At 44.9% G+C, this 20667-nt stretch overlaps 1 protein-coding gene across 5 annotated transcripts in view; it reads right to left on the bottom strand.

The window, feature by feature from the left end:
* VPS13D (vacuolar protein sorting 13 homolog D) overlaps positions 1-20667 on the bottom strand; it is a 410462-nt gene that overhangs the window by 151514 nt on the left and 238281 nt on the right. For all 5 annotated transcript variants that reach the window (XM_068240470.1, XM_068240469.1, XM_068240471.1 and 2 more), the window contains one exon: positions 540-688. In XM_068240470.1, coding sequence (XP_068096571.1) covers positions 540-688 — 149 coding nt within the window. The remainder of the gene's footprint in view (positions 1-539; positions 689-20667) is intronic.

Below are 20667 nucleotides of genomic sequence, written 5' to 3' on the forward strand. Positions count from 1 at the left end.
GTTAAGAACGATCCTACAGTCCCCTATCTCGTTCGTTAACCAGTGACTACCTGTATATTAAAAATAAGGGAGTACTGATCAAAGTTTGGTCAGTTTATTGGTTCAACATATTCATTCTTCATCAAATCAAGCATCACAGGATTGGAGGGATATAAATGTGATATATGCTCCCATAGCTTTGCACTGCAGTGTTCCAAATAATTTTAATCATACATATTTATTTTGTAATATGAAAGACACTGAGTGGTTCAAGGTGGGGTAAAAGAAAAAAAAAATACAGAAAGGATGTGAAAACAACATGCAGTTATGGGGTTCCTATCTCTTTAAGAAGGCAGGATTGTTCTCTAATGGAAGACTAGGCTTTTTCCAGGTCTAATGTATCATGCAATGTACAGATGACGGTCAGTGACCAATGCCACGATAGGGAATCCTCTGGGCAAGAATTACTGTATAAAAGGTGAGAGGAAGGGATCATTTGCAAATATGTATTCCATAAGAGGCATTACACCTTGATAAGGTATTCCTCTGACTGCCCTTACCTTGAGATCAGAGGGAAGTTTATTAGAGGTGAAAACACTCAATTTGATCTGTGGGACCGATATCTTCAGATTTTCAAAGTAGTATCTTTTTGGAGAGGCGTTCCCCTCTCCAGCTTTCTCATGGATATTTTCATCCCACTTTTCAACCTCTAAAAACAAAATAAGAAAAAAATAAGAAAACCCGGCTATCTAGAGGAAACAACAGCTCATTCTAATTTGGATTTTACGCATGAGTGTAAGGTTCTACCCTTAAATCCAAACTGTATCAATAAACGTTGGCAGTAACAGAGTGTTGTGTCTTGGTATCTATTAGTGGAGCATGGAAAAGTAGTTACATGATACCTTTTATATGCAATGCGTGTCTGCTGAAGGTATCGGAGTTAAGTTTTAATTGCCTGCAATGGAAGTAAACAGTTATAATACTACTAATAATACTCATTTGGTGTTTCAAACCAGTTTTCAATCAACTTTCTCTTTACGAAGCATGCACTACACGATAAATACATGGACATAAGACTATGGTAGGGATTAGATTGTGAGCCCCTCTGAGGGACAGCGCTGCGGAAGGTATCAGCATATATATATATATATATATATATATATATATATATATATATATATATATATATATATATAAATATTAATAATAATAAAGATATAGTAATAAGTCGCCAGCTTAGAAGGCATTCTGCATCCAATTACTTTATTGCACCAGCTCTTCACAGTAAATCCATAAAATATTCCTCTTCAAAAATAAATTAATACAATTATTCCACTTCAAAAGTAAATTTCACATATCTAACTCAAAATATAGTATTGGAAATATTCAATAGAACAACGCTACTTCATTTCAAGCTGAGATTAGTGTGTTATTAGGCCTTTATATGCCAATGCAGTGTAATCATCCTGATATAGTGGCCCTTTATCCAAGACCAAGCAATCAGTCCTGAAGGGTCACTATACTGGGCAACTAAGGAAGTTTGGCATGCCCAGGGAGCTACTGACCAGTTTTTATACGGCGACCATCGAATCTGTCCTTTGCTCCTCCATCATTGTCTGGTACTCGGGGGCAAATGCAAAGGATAGGCTCAAACTCCAGAGAGTCATCAATGTGGCTGAGAAGATCATTGGGTCGCCCCTGCCACCCCTGGACCTTCTCCACACATCCAGAATGAGGTCCAGGGCAAATAGAATCACACTCGATCCCTCCCACTCTGGCAATCACTTCTTCAGTCCCCTTCGCTCGGGACGTCGCTATAGGTCCATCTACACCAAAACCACCAGGCGTAGGAACACATTTTTCCCTCAAGCGATCACTCTCCTCAACTCAGACCCTCTCCCCAATGCCATCTCCTAATCCCCTTCTGCACCTCGGGGCACTAGAGGATGAACGCGCGCCCATAGGCTGACACTCATGTTCATCTCTGCTTAATATAGCGTCAATCCGCTCTATGTGTCATTTGCTATGCTGAAATGTTTCTTTTTAAATTGTACTATGTGTAATGTTACTTGCACTGTTTGCACTTGCTAACATGCCTTGTGTAAACAAATAATTCCGGGTGCGGCACCTGTCGCACTTGGCGAATAAAGTGATTCTGATGATTATTCTGGTTGTTGTGGCTCTGACACCTTGCACCATGTCACCACACTCCTTGACTGCTCTTCTTATGTCACACTTACCCTTCTCATTTGTGCACAGACTATGGACAGAAGTGCCCACAGCCCGGAAGCCTTGCAGATGCAGTGAACTGACAAAGCGTAAGTGCAATTGCGCATATGCACAAGGACACAGTTATAAAAAGGAATACATAAGAGCTTCCTAAAGAAATGTAAATGGTGGGAGGCAGCAGGGAGCCAAAGTATGGCTGCTCAGATACAGATGTAAGCAAAGTGTGATGATGACACTATCCTTACCCCTAAACCTACTGGAAGGGCATCTTCGTTCACATGCACTGAAGTTAAAGGGTACCTTAACTGATTAAAAAAAAAAAAGTTTCACTTACCTGGGGCTTCCCCAAACCCCCTGCAGTCGTCCTCATGCATCCTCCTGTCACCTGTTGCGGGTTAGTTTTGTTTTTATCCGACTGAGAGTCGGCCTCTGGCCATGCACATCCTTGTTCGCGTTCCCATCGTCAAGAACATCCTGCGCAGTACAAGGTTTCTCTTACTGTGCATGCTTTTCTGCACACTTGCAGAAAAGCATTTGACCAAGGCACCACATTTGGTCACATGACTTGAAGCACCCAAGTAGAAGTGTTTACAGCAGGCTCCTGTTACTGCTTTGCTGGCATCTTTGTGCTGTTGTGTAAAAGGCCCCTATCACACGTGTAGCGTCATGTCATGGTACTCTGCCCCACCGCAGCTAATCGCAGTGGCCATTAGTCTTTATGAGACAAGCCACAGTACGCAGGGTGTGACGCAATGTGACAAACAAAGGTTACCCTGCCATTCCCAGAAGTAAGCCGGAAGTCCAGTGTTAATATTGTTTTTTTAGTGGTTGTACCAAGGCAATAACATGCGGTGCAACCTTCTAAGACCACTGCGTGTGCAACCAGCCTCAGGGCCGGTTCACATTACAAACGCGGACGGCCACGCATGCGGAACGCAACGCGTACGAACGCACGCCATCCGCGTTTGCATGCGTTGCGTGGCTGATCCCATCACTGAAAAGTGAATGGGACAGCCGCGCGTTTTTGCTAAATCTGCGTGCAGCATGCGTTCCCGGACCGCACAGGTCCGGAACGCATGCAGTGTGAACATCAGACAGTGCACTCTATGCACTGTCTGATGTCGTGCGTGTTGGCCTTCTGCACGCGTTTCCAAAACGCAGCTGGAAACGTGTGCAGTCTGAACAGGCCCTAAGGCTGCTTTTCCACACCATGCAAATCTGTGCGTTTTTCCATAAAGCAGTGCTAGTTAATGGGCTTTTTCCATATAAGGCAATCTTCCGCATCCGTGTAAGCCAGTGAAAAAAACATGCTGTATTTTTCAGTACTACGCTGCATGGGGACAGCGTCCAGGTGAGCTCGTCATCCCTGGCTAGGGAGGTACAAATGAAGGATGTCTGCAGCAAGATGGACACATGCCCCGATGATGTCGGGACACACCGACCAAACCAGTAGGCCTATTGCTTGCTCTTGAGCCATGTGTGCCCCGTTGTCCTACTGCTCCACCTTCTGCAACGTCTAAATGATAAGTGTCTGGCTTATTTTCATCTATCTGTTCTAAGGGTGGCTAATAATATTTAATAGTTATAGCTGAAACTTCCTCCTTTTTTCTTCTCATATACTATGCATATGAATGTATGCACATACAATTTTTACACCCTCACCCTAGGAGCTATGTAGCCTAGAAACTGCCCTGTTAGAATAAATGATGTGAGTTATCTAACAGCTAATCAAGGAGCTTATGTACAGAAAAAAGGTTCTGCCAATAAGTGCATACACAAATAGAAAAACATTACTGCCTGCAGTTGTGCTTTTTAGCTTTAACCCAGGATTGAACTTCATCCCAATCAGTAGCTGATACACCCTCTCCCACGAGAACTCTTTACCTTTTCTCAAATAAATCATCAGGGGGGTCTGTATGGCCGATACTGTAGTGAAACCCCTCCCATAGTGTGATTTAGTGACCATGGTCCGGACAGTTTGCTGTCTGTGAAGTTCATTGCACTGTGGGAAATAACTGCTTCTTCCAACTATCAAGCAAGTCGTATCTCACTCCGTGCATAGAACTCTCAGTAAAGACAGGCCCGTTTCTATGGGCAAGCGAATAGTGCAATCAACCGGGCTGCCAGATTGAGTGGCAGGAGGGTGGGCGCAATGGGGGGGGGGGGGGGGGGGGGGAACGACTAAGCAAGCATAGCATAGTTACCTTCTGCGATCTCCTGCAGTCCCTATCTTCTTCCTGTCCCAGGTGTCCATCGTGTTGGTAATAGTGCCCCCTGTGATGATGTGACTGCATGTCATCACAGAGGGCGCTGTTACCAATACAACGGCCGCCTGGTACAGTAAGGAGATAGAGGCTGCAGGGGATTGCGGAAGGTAAATTTTAACTATGCTATGCCGGCTCCCCCACCGCTGTGCCTATGCTGGAGGCACCTACCTATCTAACCTATACTGGTGGCACCTACTTATCAAAGCTATACTGGGGGCACCTGTACTGGCTACCTATATTGGAGGCACCTACCTATCTATCTATCTATCTATCTATCTATCTATCTATCTATCTAGATAGATAGATATCTATCTATCTAATACTGGGGGGCACCTACCCATCTAACCTATACTGGGGGCACCTACCTATCTAACCTATACTGGGTGCAACTATACTGGCTACTTATATTGGAGGCACCTACCTATCTAACGTATACTGGGGACAACTATGCCTGGCTACCTATACTGGGGGGGTGGGGGCTACAGCTGACTATACTGCGGGCAACTAGACCTGGCTAACCTATACTGCGGGCAACTAGACCTGGCTAACCTATACTGCAGGCACCTATACCTGGCGTGCAATTTAGCCTAGAAACTGCCTTGACTAAAGAGGTCACCACCAGTGATACATTTCAGAATATAAATCAGGCAAAGGAAACATTTTACAATGGGAAAACACTAAGAAAGTTATAAATGAATATAGTAAAAAAATAAACAATTTGATTAATTATGTTATTTTCACTACAGTTCCTCTTTCAATAATTTAAACATAACAGCCCCAAAATTGCCATTTGCTCTTGGAGTGATATAAATTCAGTATTGTAGATTCGAGGGAGTTCAGCTTCACCACAGCTACAGCATCATGTGCTGTATGTGCTGCTCCAGCAAACACAATGTGCAGTGTAAATGCAATTTTCTGCTGTACGGCATGGCCTCAGCAATAATACCAGTGGGGATACTACCAAAGGTCATAGCCTATGTCTGCCTGTTTCAAGCTGCCAGATTTCATGGCTGACCTAACCAACACATCCCTGGCCATACATTCAATATGAATCTGCAAACCTTTCATGCAGCTTTCAATCCCTAAGAGGTACAACTGGCAGAGAGCTGAGAGAGGCTTTGTGATGTGCTGGCTAATTAAACAGCTAAGCTGTCTTATTTTTTTCCCCCAGTTCCCTAAACAGCTTTTTTCCCGCTCTGCCCTGGGCATTCAATGACAACATTATGCAATCTATTCTGCACTCTCGCTATTCAAGTGCTGCCAGTGCTCCAGCTTAGCAGAATGTCTGGGCTAAATAACAACTTGTAAGGGCTTCAGTAATGCCTCTATCTCGTGATCCTCAGTCCCTTCAGTTCTCAGCTGCACTTTTCACCTCTTCCCTGGCTATTGTGCCACATTAACGTCAGCAGCAGCTCTGAGGAGCAGAAAAATGCTGTTGCAGCATGGTGCTTTTCTAGAACTATAACATTGTATGACACAATTCTCAGGCATACACACACATTGTGGTGTCTTCGCTAGCAATGTTTTGCTAGCCCTGTGTAGGCAGAAGTTGCACTGAACTGTAGAATTATATAACACAAGGGTGTCCAAGCTTTTAAGGCCAAGGGCTGTATTGCCGTTCTTAAAGAGGATCTGTAACGTCAAAAAAACACCTGGGGGGTACTCACCTCGGGTGGGGGAAGCCTCCGGATCCTAATGAGGCTTCCCACACCGTCCTCTGTCCCACGGGGGTCTCGCTGCAGCCCTCCGTGAAAGGTGACGTCAATATTTACCTTCCCGGCTCCTGTGCAGGCGCTCTGACGGCTGTCGGCTCCGAAGTAGGCGGAAATACCCGATCGCCATCGGGTCTGCTCTACTGCGCAGGCGCAAGTTTCCGGCGCCTGCGCAGTAGAGCGGACCCGACTGAGATCGGGTATTTCAGTGTAGTTCGGAGCCGAAAGCAGCCACAGCGCCCCCGCTGGAGCCAGCAAAGGTAAATATTGAACTGACAGTCGGGTCTGTCGCCGGCTGTTCGGAGGGCTGCGGCGAGACCCCCGTGGGACAGAGGACGGCGTGGGAAGCCTCATTAGGATCCGGAGGCTTCCCCCACCCGAGGTGAGTACCCCCCAGGGGATCTTTTTGATGTTACAGAGTCTCTTTAAGAGAGCTAGGGTCAGGGCCGGATTTACCAGTCAGGAGCTTGTAGGCACAGAGATTTTGGTGCCCTAAACTCTGCCCCTCAACACAGGCTACACACCCAACCCTGGCCCTTTTTTTCTTATATTACATAAAGGGTAGGGATGATCAATGATATGCAAATACTTCTGAGTTTATGCAAATGTATGTACAGTTCTGTGCAAATATATGCAGCTTGAAAATGGAGCAATCAAGTCCCACCCAGTTTTAAATTGGTTCAATTTCAAGCTGCATATATTTGCATAACAATATTCAAAAATTTGCATGAACTCATAAGTATTTGCATATCCTTGATCATCCTCTAATAAAACCTAACTGTCCCTGCGTCATCATCTTTCTCTGTCTGTGTGTCCATGGTTTTCTGTACTGCGCATGTGCGCAGTACAGTCAACCGTTCAGACAGGAGGATGAGCCAGGGAGCCGGGTGCACGCATGGCGGGTGCGCGCATGCGCACTAACATGGAGCGGCGGTGGTGGCGGAACCACTATCTAGAGCCCGTTTTTAAATGGGCTTAGGTAGACTAGTCCCTAATAAAGAGCTAAATGTACATGAATCTACAGTGTGAGTGAGTGTGAGTGTACCTGCCTAGTGAGTGTGCCTGCCCAGCAAAATCTTGGATCAGGCCCCCTCTACTTTATATATAAAAAAAAAAAAAAAAAAAAAAAAAAAAAACTTTATATGTTACAGGGACAAACTATATATGCGGTGCAGGGAAAGAGGGAGAAGGATGCAATACCACACTGTTTACCATGCTACTCTCACTTTCACAGGAGACACTGAATCAGCGTGTGTCTGCCAGACTGCATCCAGGTGGTGAATGACATGCTCTGCTGAATGACATCACTCTGCTGAGAGAGGGGACATTTGAAAAGGGAGGGGAGCCGCCTCTGCCAGACTGCCACATAAGGCACCTGTAGGCATGTGCCTACAGTGCCTTTTGGTAAATGCAGCCCTTGGCTAGGGTACTGAATTAGCAAAATTAAACATGCCGATTGCTGCTAGGTACACTATTCCTGTGACATTTTGTCAACTGTGCAGTTGGCACAGTGGCAGATGCTAATCAGTGGCCGTTACTGCTGATGGCATAGCAGGGGAGGCAGAGCGGCAGCACAAGGTGGCCCCTGCATGTTGCACCACAGCTATGGCCTGCAGGCCGCATGGAATTAACAACTGAAGAGAGCTTTGGGGGCCACCAGAAAAGGCTCAGTGGGTTACAGTTGGCCCCTGAGCTGGACTCTGGACAAGCCTGAAATAACATATGTAATCACCACACAAGCCATTCAGTAACTGATAGTCCTTAAATATTATTCAACTTCAGTGAGCAGCTGCTAAATCTTTTTTTTTTTTTTTTTTGTAGGAAAGTACCTTATATACTCATGTCCAGTCCTGGCCAAAAGTTTTGAGGCTGTCAAAAATACTGTTAAGTAAAAGTTGGTGCTTAAGTTTTTATAATAGCAATTTGCATATACTCCAGAATGTTATGACGAGTGTTCATATGAATTGCATAGTCCTTCTTTGCCATGGAAATTAACTGAATCCCAAAAAAAACTGTTCCACTGCATTTCATTGCGGTCATTAAAGGACCTGCTGAGATCATTTCAGTAATCGTCTTGCTAACTCAGGTGAGAATGTTGACGAGCACAAGGCTGGAGATCATTATAATAATAATATAATAATAATCCGAACATTTGTATAGCGCTTTTCTCCTGTCAGACTCAAAGCGCTCAAGAGCTGCAGCCACTGGGACGCGCTCAAGAGGCCACCCTGCAGTGTTAGGGAGTCTTGCCTTAAACTCCTTACTGAATAGGTACTTGACCTAGCCAGGATTTGAACCCTGGTCTCCCATGTCAAAGGCAGAGCCCTTAACCAGTACACTATCCAGCCACTACATTAGGTCAGGCTGATTGGGTTAGAATGGCAGACTTGACATGTTAAAAGGAGGGTGATGCTTGAAATCGTTGATCTTCCATTGTTAACCATGGTGACCAGCAAAGAAACGCATGCACCCATCATTGCGTTGCATAAAAATGGCTTCACAGGCAAGGATATTGTGGCTACTAAGATTGCACCTAAATCAACAATTTATAGGATCATTAGGAACTTCAAGGAAAGAGGTTCAATTCTTGTTAAGAAGGCTTCAGGGCGTCCAAGAAAGTCCAGCAAGCGCCAGGTTCGTCTCCTAAAGAGGAGTCAGCTGCGGGATCGGAGTGCAACCAGTGCAGAGGTTGCTCAGGAATGGCAGCATGCAGGTGTGAGCGCATCTGCACGCACAGTGAGGCGAAGACTTTTGGAAAATGGCCTGGTATCAAGTAGGGCAGCAAAGAAGCCACTTCTCTCAAAAAAACATCAGGGACAGATTGATCTTCTGCAGAAAGTATGGTGAATGGACTGCTGAGGACTGGGGCATAGTCATATTCTCCGATGAAGCCCCTTTCCAATTGTTTGGAGCATCTGGAAAAAGGCTGGTCAGGAGAAGAAAAGGTGAGCGCTATCATCAGTGCTGTATCATGCCAATAGTAAAGCATCCTGAGACCATTCATGTGTGGGGTTGCTTCTCATCCAAGGGAGTGGGTTCACTCACAATTTTGCCAAAAAACACAGCCATGAATAAAGAATGGTACCAAAACACCCTCCAACAGCAACTTCTTCCAACAATCCAACAACAGTTTGCTGAAGAACAATGCATTTTTCATGCTGTAATATGTACGGAGTAAAACAAGGTTCTAAAAATGATAAAAAGAGGGAAGTCGAGGTGGACTGTCACAGAGGCGCTCACACGCTTTATGGACCTGAACCAGTTTTATATGCTCCTGTACTGCCGGATGAAGCGGGACTGTTGACCGCGAAACGCGTTGCGATTTTATGGAGCTGTGAATAAATTGTATATTTTTTACACCGCATTTGAGTATATGTCCACTACCAGAGGGAGGTAAGTCCACCTCGACTTCCCTCTTTTTATCATTTTTAGAACATTGTTTTACTCTGCTTGGCACCTCTGTTCGTACATATTACAGCACGATTAAGTCCACCCCTGGTGGAGGGGTTCTTTCCCCATTTTTCTATCTACAGAGAGCGACTTTTATACCTGAGTGGGGTCAGGTACTAATACTCCCCACCTGCCTGTCAAGTGGTTGCCTGATGGTAACCCACCTTTGTGAGTATAAGAACTTTTGACATTACATTATATATTGAGCTTACCAGACAATATTGCACTATTGGGCTCTTGGTGTCCTCTGTTTTGTTTTTACAAATGCATTTTTCAGCACGATGGAGCACCGTGTCATAAGGCAAAAGTGATAACTAAGTGGCTTGGGGTTCAAAACATTGAAACTTTGGGTCCATGGCCTGGAAACTCCCCAGATCTTAATCCCATTGAAAACTTGAGGTCATTTCTCAAGAGGCGGGTGGACAAACAAAAAAACAACTAATTCTGAGAAACTCAAAGAAGTGGTTATGAAAGAATGGTTTGCTATCAGTCAGGATTTGGCCCGGAAGTTGATTGAGAGCATGCCCAGTCAAATTGCAGAGGTCCTGAAAAAGAAGGGCCAACACTGCAAATACTGACTCTTTGCATAAATCTCATGTAATTGTCAATAAAAGCCTTTGAAACTTTTGAAGTGCTTGTAATTATATTTCAGTACATCACATAAACAACTGAAACAAAGATCTAAAAGCAAAGGAAAGGTGGGGGGAAAGGCTGCGCATCCCTAAACACATGTTGCAATTGAATGGTTAATCGCACAGGCATAAACCGCCTCTGCCAGACTGAAAAATGCATGCCCGGCATCCAAGACAAGTGCTAACATTTATTAAACTAGGAGGAACTTTAGCTTCCATTATGGTTTGCATGCAAAGTATATTATACTAGACACTTGCGCCACGGTGAGGCAAACCTCCGGGCAAGTGACCTAACCTAAATGTAAAACCTTGGGAGCAGCTAAGCAAAAATAATGTGTAACTTACATTTGGTTGAACAGCGAGGAGAACGCCAGCGCATACCACTAAGGCTGCATCTGAAATGACCACCAGCTCAGTGTGCAGCACCTAAATAGATTTTCTGCACACTTCGCATTCAATTCAGATGCAAATCATATGCAAATCTGCTACTACTTGTTATGCAAACAGGAAACTCCGGAAGAGGGGCTGGGAGCAGCTAACCTGACAGTTACATAGTTACAAAGTTAAGGAAAGGTGGGGGGAAAGGCAGCGCATCCCTAAACACATGTTGCAATTGAATGGTTAATCGCACAGGCATACACCGCCTCTGCCAGACTGAAAAATGTATGCCCTGCATCCAAGACAAGTGCTAACATTTATTAAACTAGGAGGAACTTTAGCTTCCAATATGGTTTGCATGCAAAGTTTTACATTTAGGTTAGGTCACTTGCCCAGAGGTTTGCCTCACCGTGGCGCAAGTGTCTAGTATAATATACTTTGCATGCAAACCATTTTGGAAGCTAAAGTTCCTCCTAGTTTAATAAATGTTAGCACTTGTCTTGGATGTAGGGCATGCATTTTTCAGTCTGGCAGAGGCGGTGTATGCCTGTGCGATTAACCATTCAATTGCAACATGTGATTAGGGATGCGCAGCCTTTCCTCCCACCTTTCCTTAACTTTGTAACTATGTAACTGTCAGGTTAGCTGCTCCCAGCCCCTCCTCCGGAGTTTCCTGTTTGCATAACAAGTAGTAGCAGATTTGCATATGATTTGCATCTGAATTGAATGCGAAGTGTGCAGAAAATCTATTTAGGTGCTGCACACTGAGCTGGTGGTCATTTCAGATGCAGCCTTAGTGGTATGCGCTGGCGTTCTCCTCGCTGTTCAATCAAAGATCTAAAAGCAGTTTAGTAGCAAACTTTGTGAATACTCATATTTTTGACAGTCTCAAAACTTTTGGCTAGGACTGTACAGTATATGCCCAATTTTATAGCACAAAAAAAAAACATCCTTTTGATGTTGCATGTATAAAGCTGTCTGTACCACCAGTTTGTAAACTAACAGGATATAAGCCAGATGAAGGCTGCAAGGCCGAAAGCTTGCTTATTTTTATTCATTTTTAGTTAGCTTATAAATGGTATCATCCTGATTTAAAACTTCTTGCTTTTACTGATGGCTAACACGGTACAATACCCTACTGCTACTACATAGCATGAAAAAAGTGCCGAAAAGTTACACCCCACCCCTACAAGCGAGTCAGTGGTGTAGAACGGACGGTGGAACAAGTTATGTTACTGGCATTGGAGCGTAAGGATCGTGCACTAATGAACCTGTTCTTGCCAGCTGACTCCCTGATGTGCCCGTGCCCCCCAATCCCCTGCAACATGGCGTGCAGAATGCGCTGCTCAAGAGACTTGTGTCCCCTAGCTTGTGTGGCTTGTGGAGCAGAGCATGCCAGCAAGGTTTCAGCGGTGCAATTATTGGGGATTCTTACTGTGTGGCAATCACTATGTCTCATATCTATGACACCATCTAGTGGCGTCTTGAGACAACTTAATCATCCTTGGGGCACATCTGACTATAGGGAAGGGGGCTGACTTGTACTGGTGGCACATGTGGCTTCTGTGGAGGGGAAATACTGGCACTTTTTCCTGGTTCCTGAGGGAAAAGTGGGTATCTCGGCTTATATGTGGGTCTGCTTATATGCAGGTATATACGGTATCCTATATCTATGGCAGCAATATGCAGCTTGGTGTAAAGACTACAATTCTCCTCTCTTGTCTTTGGTTCATATTTCTGCACAAAACAGGAACTAAAGCTTATTGCATATTTGTACTTCGACTGCTTCAACTAATTTACTCCATGACATTTGTTCTATGGGGAGGGGGAAGCCTACACACTAAGGGTGCCCAAGCATCTACTGATTTTACAGCCCGATCAACCATCTGATTTGATTATTTAATTCAATCGGATGAAAATAGGTGCCGCAACAAGCATGCCTAATGAACGATTCAATAAATGCAGACATGCTGGAAAGATCTCAGTCCAAAGTGCTTGATTTGGAGTATGACGTTAACACGTTTGATATGACGACTATTGTCCCCTACATATAAATGTATCTTCCCCCCAATGCCTATGCAGTGTAAGATCTCACCTGTCCTGCTGCGGCAACTCCTCTGCCATCGGTTACATGGTGGCGCTCAGGGGTCATAGCAAAGGGGGCCGGGAGTCACAGCAGTTGGACAGGTAAGATTTTACACTGGAGGGACCAGGGTTTTGTATTGCTCATGTTTCTTCAACCTAATACATTTTTGGGTGGCTAGGCATGCAGCAGGCCGATACCTGATATATTTCATGCTGGAATCAATTGGGAATTGGCCTGCAGTGTTTGGGAAGCCAACGATCTCTCTCCGATCACATTGTATCAGAGAGAGATCTGTCTCTTGGTCGATCTGCCCATACATTGCTAGATGTATGGGGACCTTTAGAGGGGTGTTTGATGTATAGATGCAAGACCTGGCGTTATCATTCCTATGTCACTCTCAGGTGAGAGCAAAAGCAAGGCGGGAGTTACAATGAAACACACAAAATGTGGTTGGCGGCACATACACGCGCCCCACATTCAGTACACAGGCAACCATGTGAAATGCAAACACGAAAGAGGAGCCCAGACACATCAGTGACACCAGACAAGTAAAGTATAAATACAGACGTGCCAAGGGGCTACATGTAAACAAAAGGGAAACAGTGGCAGGGGCGGTGGCACGAGGCATATTGCCGAAAGATTTCATACTTAAATCATTTGCTTACTTCAAGCTGCAGATATAGTAATCTATTTTTTGTAATTCACTTTGAAACAAGTTTGCTCTAACAAGGACCCTTTAATGTATTATGTATAATGATGTCTATTTGTCCTCTAGTGATATGGTAGCATGAGCAACAGGGCCAGATTTTTTTTACCGCCCAAGGTCCACTGTTACCAGCCACCCCCTGACCAACAACATCTCAATCAATGCTCCACAACTTACACACCTTATTCTCCAAACTTAGTCTTAGGGCTCATTCACACCAATGCGCTTCTGTCCGCTTCTGTGTGCTTTTTTTCAGCAACATGTATCTGTTAACATTATGTGCTGGAAAAAAAGTGGACAGAAGCGCACAAAGTGTGAATGAGGCCTTAAAGTGAACCTGAAACAAAATAAATACTTTCCTTAGCAGATTCTCCTGGTGCCCACTTTTCCAGTGCTAGGACCCTCTGAGCATATTCAAACGCCACCACTGCTGCTTAGGACCTTCTTCTTCCTTGCGGCAGCCATCCTGACTGTGTGCAAAAGCAATTATACTGGGCATGCATAAGTATGGTCTGCACATGTCCAGTAGCACAAAGCCACTTACTGTATGTATGGCTTTTTCTTCACACGAGCAGCTTCATGTTACGGGATATGTCCAGACCGTACTCGCACATTCCCATTACGGTTGTGCTGATACACAGATGGCACTGCAGCCACAAGGACGGAGAGAGGGTCCAAGGCAGCAGTGGAGAGGTCTGGATATGGTCATGCACCCACAGTATGGATACCTAGATGTTCCCCCCCTCCCGCAGTAAAGGTAAGCAGATAACCCTCCCACACCCATGCAGTATGGGAACGGGTGCAGCAGAACTGGGGGCTACAGTATGGGTTAGAGGACCAGGATAGAATGGGGGAATACTATTGAAGAGATAAAGAGCATGTGGGCAGAGTATGAGGAGAGAGAGCAGGGACACTGTATAATGAAGGGAACCACAGAGTGAGGGCAAAGCATGGGGAGAGGGACTAGGAGCAGTCAGCAAAGTATGGGGATCAGGAATAAGTAGCAAGGTATAGAAGGGTAAGGTGTTGGAGGCCATTTTGGAAGGAGTAGGAACAGGTACTCAGCATTGCAAGCAGCCTGCTATAAACCCATGGCTGCAGCCTGCCGTAACAATTATGGACACAATGACAGCACAAGTAACAGACACTTGCTTGTTAACCCGCCCCTGCCTTGGCTCCGTCCTAGTCCTGGGCCCATGGGGCCTTCCAAGAAATCGGGCCCTATTGAGCAATAAAAGATGTTGCGTTATTCCAGATCAGATCCAGACTGCATCACTGCTATTTACTGCCTACTTACCCAGGGGAGAGTTCCAGCAGTGACTGGTAGTAACTCTGGCCAGACTGGAAAAATCCTGCCACTTTTCATTCTGATTGGTCAGACATACTGGCCAATCACAGCTGGTACTTAATCCAGGTACATATTATGACGGCGCCGCTCAGTTCGGCGCGGGGAGAGAGGAATGACGGCTTTCCCCACTGCCGCTAAACTCACAGGCGGTGTTATACTATCCCCCCTCCGAGTTGTCGCAGCCGCCAGAGCCCTGAATTACCGCTACGCGGGGCGCGCATCACAGCATTGCTGCTATGACGGCGCCCAGCTTCGGCACTCGGCTCTCAGAGCCGTGCGCCGAAATGAACCGATACGCTTAATCCTATATCCAGGGCCGGATTTACCATAAGGCACTATGGGCACGTGCCTACAGGCACCTGAAGATGCAAAGGCTGCTCACTCCCCTCCCAGAGCGACTCTTTCTCTATGCAGAGTCCTGATCACAGTGTAAATGTGAGGTTATTCACCCTCCTTTCAGCATTCCACTGACGAGATCTCCCTTCAGTCAGGGGTACCTCTAGCTACTAGTATTGAGGTTCCTCTAGCTATCTAATACTTGGGGGCCCCTCTAGCTACTTAATATGGAGGGTACTTCTGGCTACCAAATATAAAGTGGCACCTGTAGCTACCTATTATGGGCAAGGGAAGTAAGGGGGAAGTGACAGCTGGGCCAGCCGGCACACTTGCAGTGCAGTTGGATGGGTGTTTGAAGGTTTATGAAGGGCAAAGTCCAGGGTGACAGGACATCTGTGCCTATAGGCTCCTGTGATGTAAATCCAGGCCTGCCTATATCACTGAGTTATAAAATACATTGATTTGGAGAAGTTTGCCTAGGGAATGTTAGAAGGTTTGCATGTCTATGAAATGTACCTTTTATTTAAACTTAAATAGGGTACCATATTTTTCGGATCAGAAGACGCACTTTTACCCCCCAAAAGTGGGGGGGAAAGTCAAGTGTGTCTTATGGTCCAAAGGTGCCCTCATCAGTGCCCCCTCTGTCCTCTTTTGTGCCTGTGTCCTCCTGTCTCTGTCCCTTGCTTGTTACGTTGCACCACATCCGCACTGATTGCCGATTGGTCGCACGGCACCTGGAAGTTCACGTGGATTTCACAGGAAGGGAGCAATGAATGGCTTATTGGGCGTTTGAGATGAAATTGTGCCACATCATTTGGATTTACCCATATATTGGTGGCAAGTTTCTAATTTTCCAGGGTCGGGGCCGCAGATTTGACACAGGATGAGGAGGACATCAGAGAGACAGGAGGACTCAGGGAGGCAAAGGAGGACAGAGGGGCATGAGATGAGGAGACACAGGGAGACATAGAAGGACACCACAGGGGAACAGAGGAGACACAGAAGGACAGAAAAGTTAATCAGGGTGACATAGGAGGACTGATGAAGACATGGATTTTTCCTTTTAAAATAATACCAGTTGCCTGACTCTCCTGCTGATTCTTTGTCTGTAATACTTTTAGCCACAGCCCCTCAACAAGCATGCAGATCAGGTGCTGTGACTGAAGTCAGACTGGATTAGCTGCATGCTTGTTTCAGGTGTGTGATTCAGCCATTACTGCATTCAAAGAGATCAGCAGGACTGCCAGGAAACCGGTATTGTTTAAAAAGAAACATCCATATCCCTCTCAGTTTAGGTTCCCTTTAAAAAAGGAAAGGAAAGACACACCCTATCAACTCTCCAATTTTTTTTAATTTTTTTTAATAATTTGAGTTTAGTTTAGTCCTCTCATTTTCCATCATGTGCCTGCGGTTTATCAAAGCTCTACTCATTGGCTTAATTAGGGTAACATTGATATTAATAATTTATCATACTAAATGAGGTGTTATGAGAGTTTTAGACAAGAGATAATACAGTACTCAGATGTATTTTTTTTATTTTACATTTTTTACTCAGTCTAGATAGTGAAGAAAGTAGGTCAAGGAGAGGGGGCGTTTATAGAAATAGGCTATAGAATTTCAGCCTGACCACATAGAATGCAACAAAGTCTTGTTTCTTGGACCAGAGATAAACTTGAAGTTGCAGCTGTAGAGTGTGACAGGTATGTGATAATCACAGATGTAGCTGAAATCAATTGTTTTAGTGGGGAAACCAGGTCACATTTGTATCTTGCAAATAGCTGTCTGGCTGGAGTCCCTCTTTAAAAGGCATAAGCTACACCAGCAGTCCCAATGCTGAGTGCTTCTATTCTACATCACAAAAGCCGCTCCTTTATGCCCCATGAATACAAGTATAAAAGTAACAGTGAGGCAATTGTCTCATTAGACAGATTTCCCCTTCTCAGCTATCAAGGCAAGACTAATGACCATTTATAGTCTGGCTTATCTATGGTAATTATCAGAATAAACTATTTTCTTGGTATTCCTGAACAAAACCAGTGGCAGAGAATCATGCTAGCTATTTCACAGCATTCACCTGCGTTCAATAGAGATTGGTCAATTACTGTGGGGTTTGATGTCTGAGATTCTGCATGAATGCCATTACAGGCACAGGACCCACAATAGAGCTCTATTTCCACTAATGTTAAGAGAACCTGCACTACAGATATCTACAATCTTTTTCAACTACCAATAAGGGCACCCTGGTTGCCCAAAACATAATGGGGTCTAACCTGCAGATACCCACTTTGCCAAGAAGCACCGACAAAAACGTATTTGTGCATCTCCTCTGCTGCTGTGCCACAATATTACACATTACAGAGTACTTGTGCGCCCTCTAGTGGAGGCAGGCTATTGTCAGTTGTCCATTCTAAGTACATGATTTTAGTCATGAATAAGCATTTATATATTCTAAAAAGACACACCAATACACTGGAAAATGCTTGAGTTTAATGAATGAAACACTGCTGTGCTAAATTGCTGGTCTACATTTTGGTGCCTCTTTGAAGCATCGAGGATCAAATGCATGTGAACTTTTTGTACTGCACGTTATGTGATGTATCACCGCCTATGGATTAAACACAGATCACAGCAGTGCCGACTTTGCGTCCTTTGTTTCTACTGTCAGACCCTTGATAACTTCCAGTCTGAGCACGCTGATTTAACAAAGGCAAAACCTGCCGCAATCCTGCAAGCCCTCCCCATTGCAAGTAGATCCAGCTGTAGTGCCGACCCCTTTTCTTTTTCTGTGCCTTCCCTATGAGCATTACACATTATGCAGTAATAAAGTATTCTGTGCCTGTTCCAGAACAGGGAGGTGTGGTGGGAGAACTGTTATCCGCCACTCAGTGCAGCTCCTGAACCGCTATGCTCGGAGGTTGACAAAGGTAAAAAAAATAGTGGCATTATTAAATGGACAATATGAGTTGTTCCTAATGCTGTTTATTGAACAATATCAGTAACAAATGGCTGTAAATTTTAACATTTAGTTGGCCATTTTGTTCTGAAATTAGGAGCCTAGGAAGTGCTTCTAAAATCATCAGTAAAACTGCTCGAAACCATGTACAGTAGAGTACCAGTTATACGGAACTCAAATAACCAGACTAACCAGCAGTCTCAACCAACCAGCACAAATCGCCACCAGTACTCACAGTGGTGAAGGCCAACTTGTTAGGCTGTTTGTGGGCTCTGCTGTGCTTAAAAGGAACCAGAGACGAAGCACCCTCATGTTTTTTACCATATATATCAGTGGGAACATTAGAGAAAACACCTACCTTGCTTTCTGTTTCATTCTGAACTGCACAGCTTACTTCTAATCGGCCCTGATAAAATACCCGACTGAGCATTCAGTATGGCTTTGCTCAGGAATATTTATAGCTCAGTCTGTGTTCTCTCGTGTCTTTTCAAGTCCAACCCTGCCCCCTGCTGGCTCTGCTCAGGAATCATTATAGCTGAGTCATTATAGCAAAACCAGGCTGAATGCTCAGTCGGGGATTTTATCAGGTCTGATAAGAAACAAGCTGTGCAGTGCAGAATGAAACAGAAAGCATGGTAGGTGTTTTCTCTAATGTTCCCACTGATCTATATGGTAAAATACATGAGGGTGCTTCATCTCTGGTTCACTTTAAAGTTTACCGGAGCTGTAAAATTAAAAAGATTTTATACATACCTGGGGCTTCCTCCAGCCCCAGCTGCTCCGATCGCTCCCACGCCGCCGTCCTCCGATGTCTGCAGCTCCGGTACAGGGTCCCCGTACTTCCGTCAGTCAGAGCCAGTCTGACGTAAGAGAAATGCGTCCTCCACATATCTCTCCTGCGCACTTCTCCTCTGTAGCTAGCCGCGGCTGACGTCAGTGACCCAGTTTCCAAAGCTATGGGCAGTGGAGGACAGTGACGTGGGAGCGATTCGAGCGGATGAGGCTGGAGGAAGCCCCAGGTATGTATCAAATTTTTTTAATTTTACAGCTCTGAGTCCCTTTAAAGGAGTACTATAGGGGGGGGGTAGGGGAAAAAAAAGAGTTGAACTTACCTGGGGATTCTCACAGCCCCCCGCAGACATCCTGCACCGATGTTCCTGTCCCCGCCTCCGGTGGCAACTCTTAACTCTGAAAACCACTGCGCCTGTGTGGTCGCGTCCTTGCTGACGTCACTGGGAGTGTACTGCGTAGGCGCAGACCGTACTGGGCCTGTTCCGTACAGTCCTGGTGACGACTGCGGGAGCGAGGACGCAGCCACGCAGATGCAGTGGTTTTCTGACTTTAAAGTCGCAAATTCCAGAAGTGACCCAGAGACGGATACCAGAGCATGTCTGCGGGGGACTGTGAGAAGCCCCAGGTAAGTTTAACTCTTTTTTTTTTTTTCCCCTACCCCCCTCCTTTAAAGACTGGGATCCATGGCGCCTCCAACAATAACATGCTTTCAATTACGGTATTTTAACATTTATTACAGAATTCATGGTATGTTTATATAGTGAGGTATAGTGCTGTACTAGCTAGGCCTATTTTTAACAATGAATCTCAAGCAACCAGAAAGCACACTAATAAGCTAATCACAATCTATGCCGGATAACCAAGGCTCTGCTGTAATAAGTATTTGTGCATATTTACGTATATTTGTGCAGACTACATTTACGTAATAACTAGGCCTAGAGCATAATTTCACTTTCACTGGACATCTCCATCAGCTGTCTCAGAGCTTGTAAAACTTAACCTTTTAGCAGCCAAATAAAGTAAAACTTCATCTGCAGTGCCAAATTTTTGCTGCCGCTGGGAAAGTGTGCCTTCCCCAGCCTGGTAGGCTAGCAGGGTATGCTGAGCGTTGCAGGGAGTAGTTATAGTTACTTGTTCCTGACGCTGGACTGGGTTCTCTTCTTCCTGCACCCGTGACGATACACTCACGACTTCTGACTGATCACGTTATTTCATGTGATCTGGGCTCAGAATATAGTGTCAGCGCAGCAGCGCCACTGGTGTCGGAAGAGTGGTGGTGGAAGAGACTCTTCCGTCACCCCTCTTCCACCACCGGGTGGCGCTGCACCACTGACACTATATTCTGAGCCCCGATCACATGTAATAACTTGATCAGAAGTCAGAAGAGGATGCTGTGAGTGTATCGTCACGGGTAGAGGAAGAAGAGAACCCGGTCCAGCCACAGAAACAGGTATCTATAAAAAAAATTTTTTAAAAACTCCCTGCGCCGCCCTGCATGACCTCAGTAGGCAAAACAAAAAGTTCTGCCAGCTGAGGTTGAAATGGATGCAGCATACACAAAACATTTTGTATGAAGATGCTAACGGGTTAAAAAGATGTCATGTTTCAAAAGTACTGATTAGTTATTCATTAAGACTGTTTTGCCTTATGAACCCCTAAAGTGTAACTGCTGCACATAAAATAAAAAATCAATACTTTATTTGTATCTGGTAAACAAGTAATAAAGGTGCTAACCAGGCAATCCAAAAGTTAAAAATCACTATTACTTTTCTTATTGATAAATGATCATTCCCCAGTTT

Source organism: Hyperolius riggenbachi, chromosome 6, assembly GCF_040937935.1.
Source record: "Hyperolius riggenbachi isolate aHypRig1 chromosome 6, aHypRig1.pri, whole genome shotgun sequence".
Lineage (NCBI taxonomy): Eukaryota > Metazoa > Chordata > Amphibia > Anura > Hyperoliidae > Hyperolius > Hyperolius riggenbachi.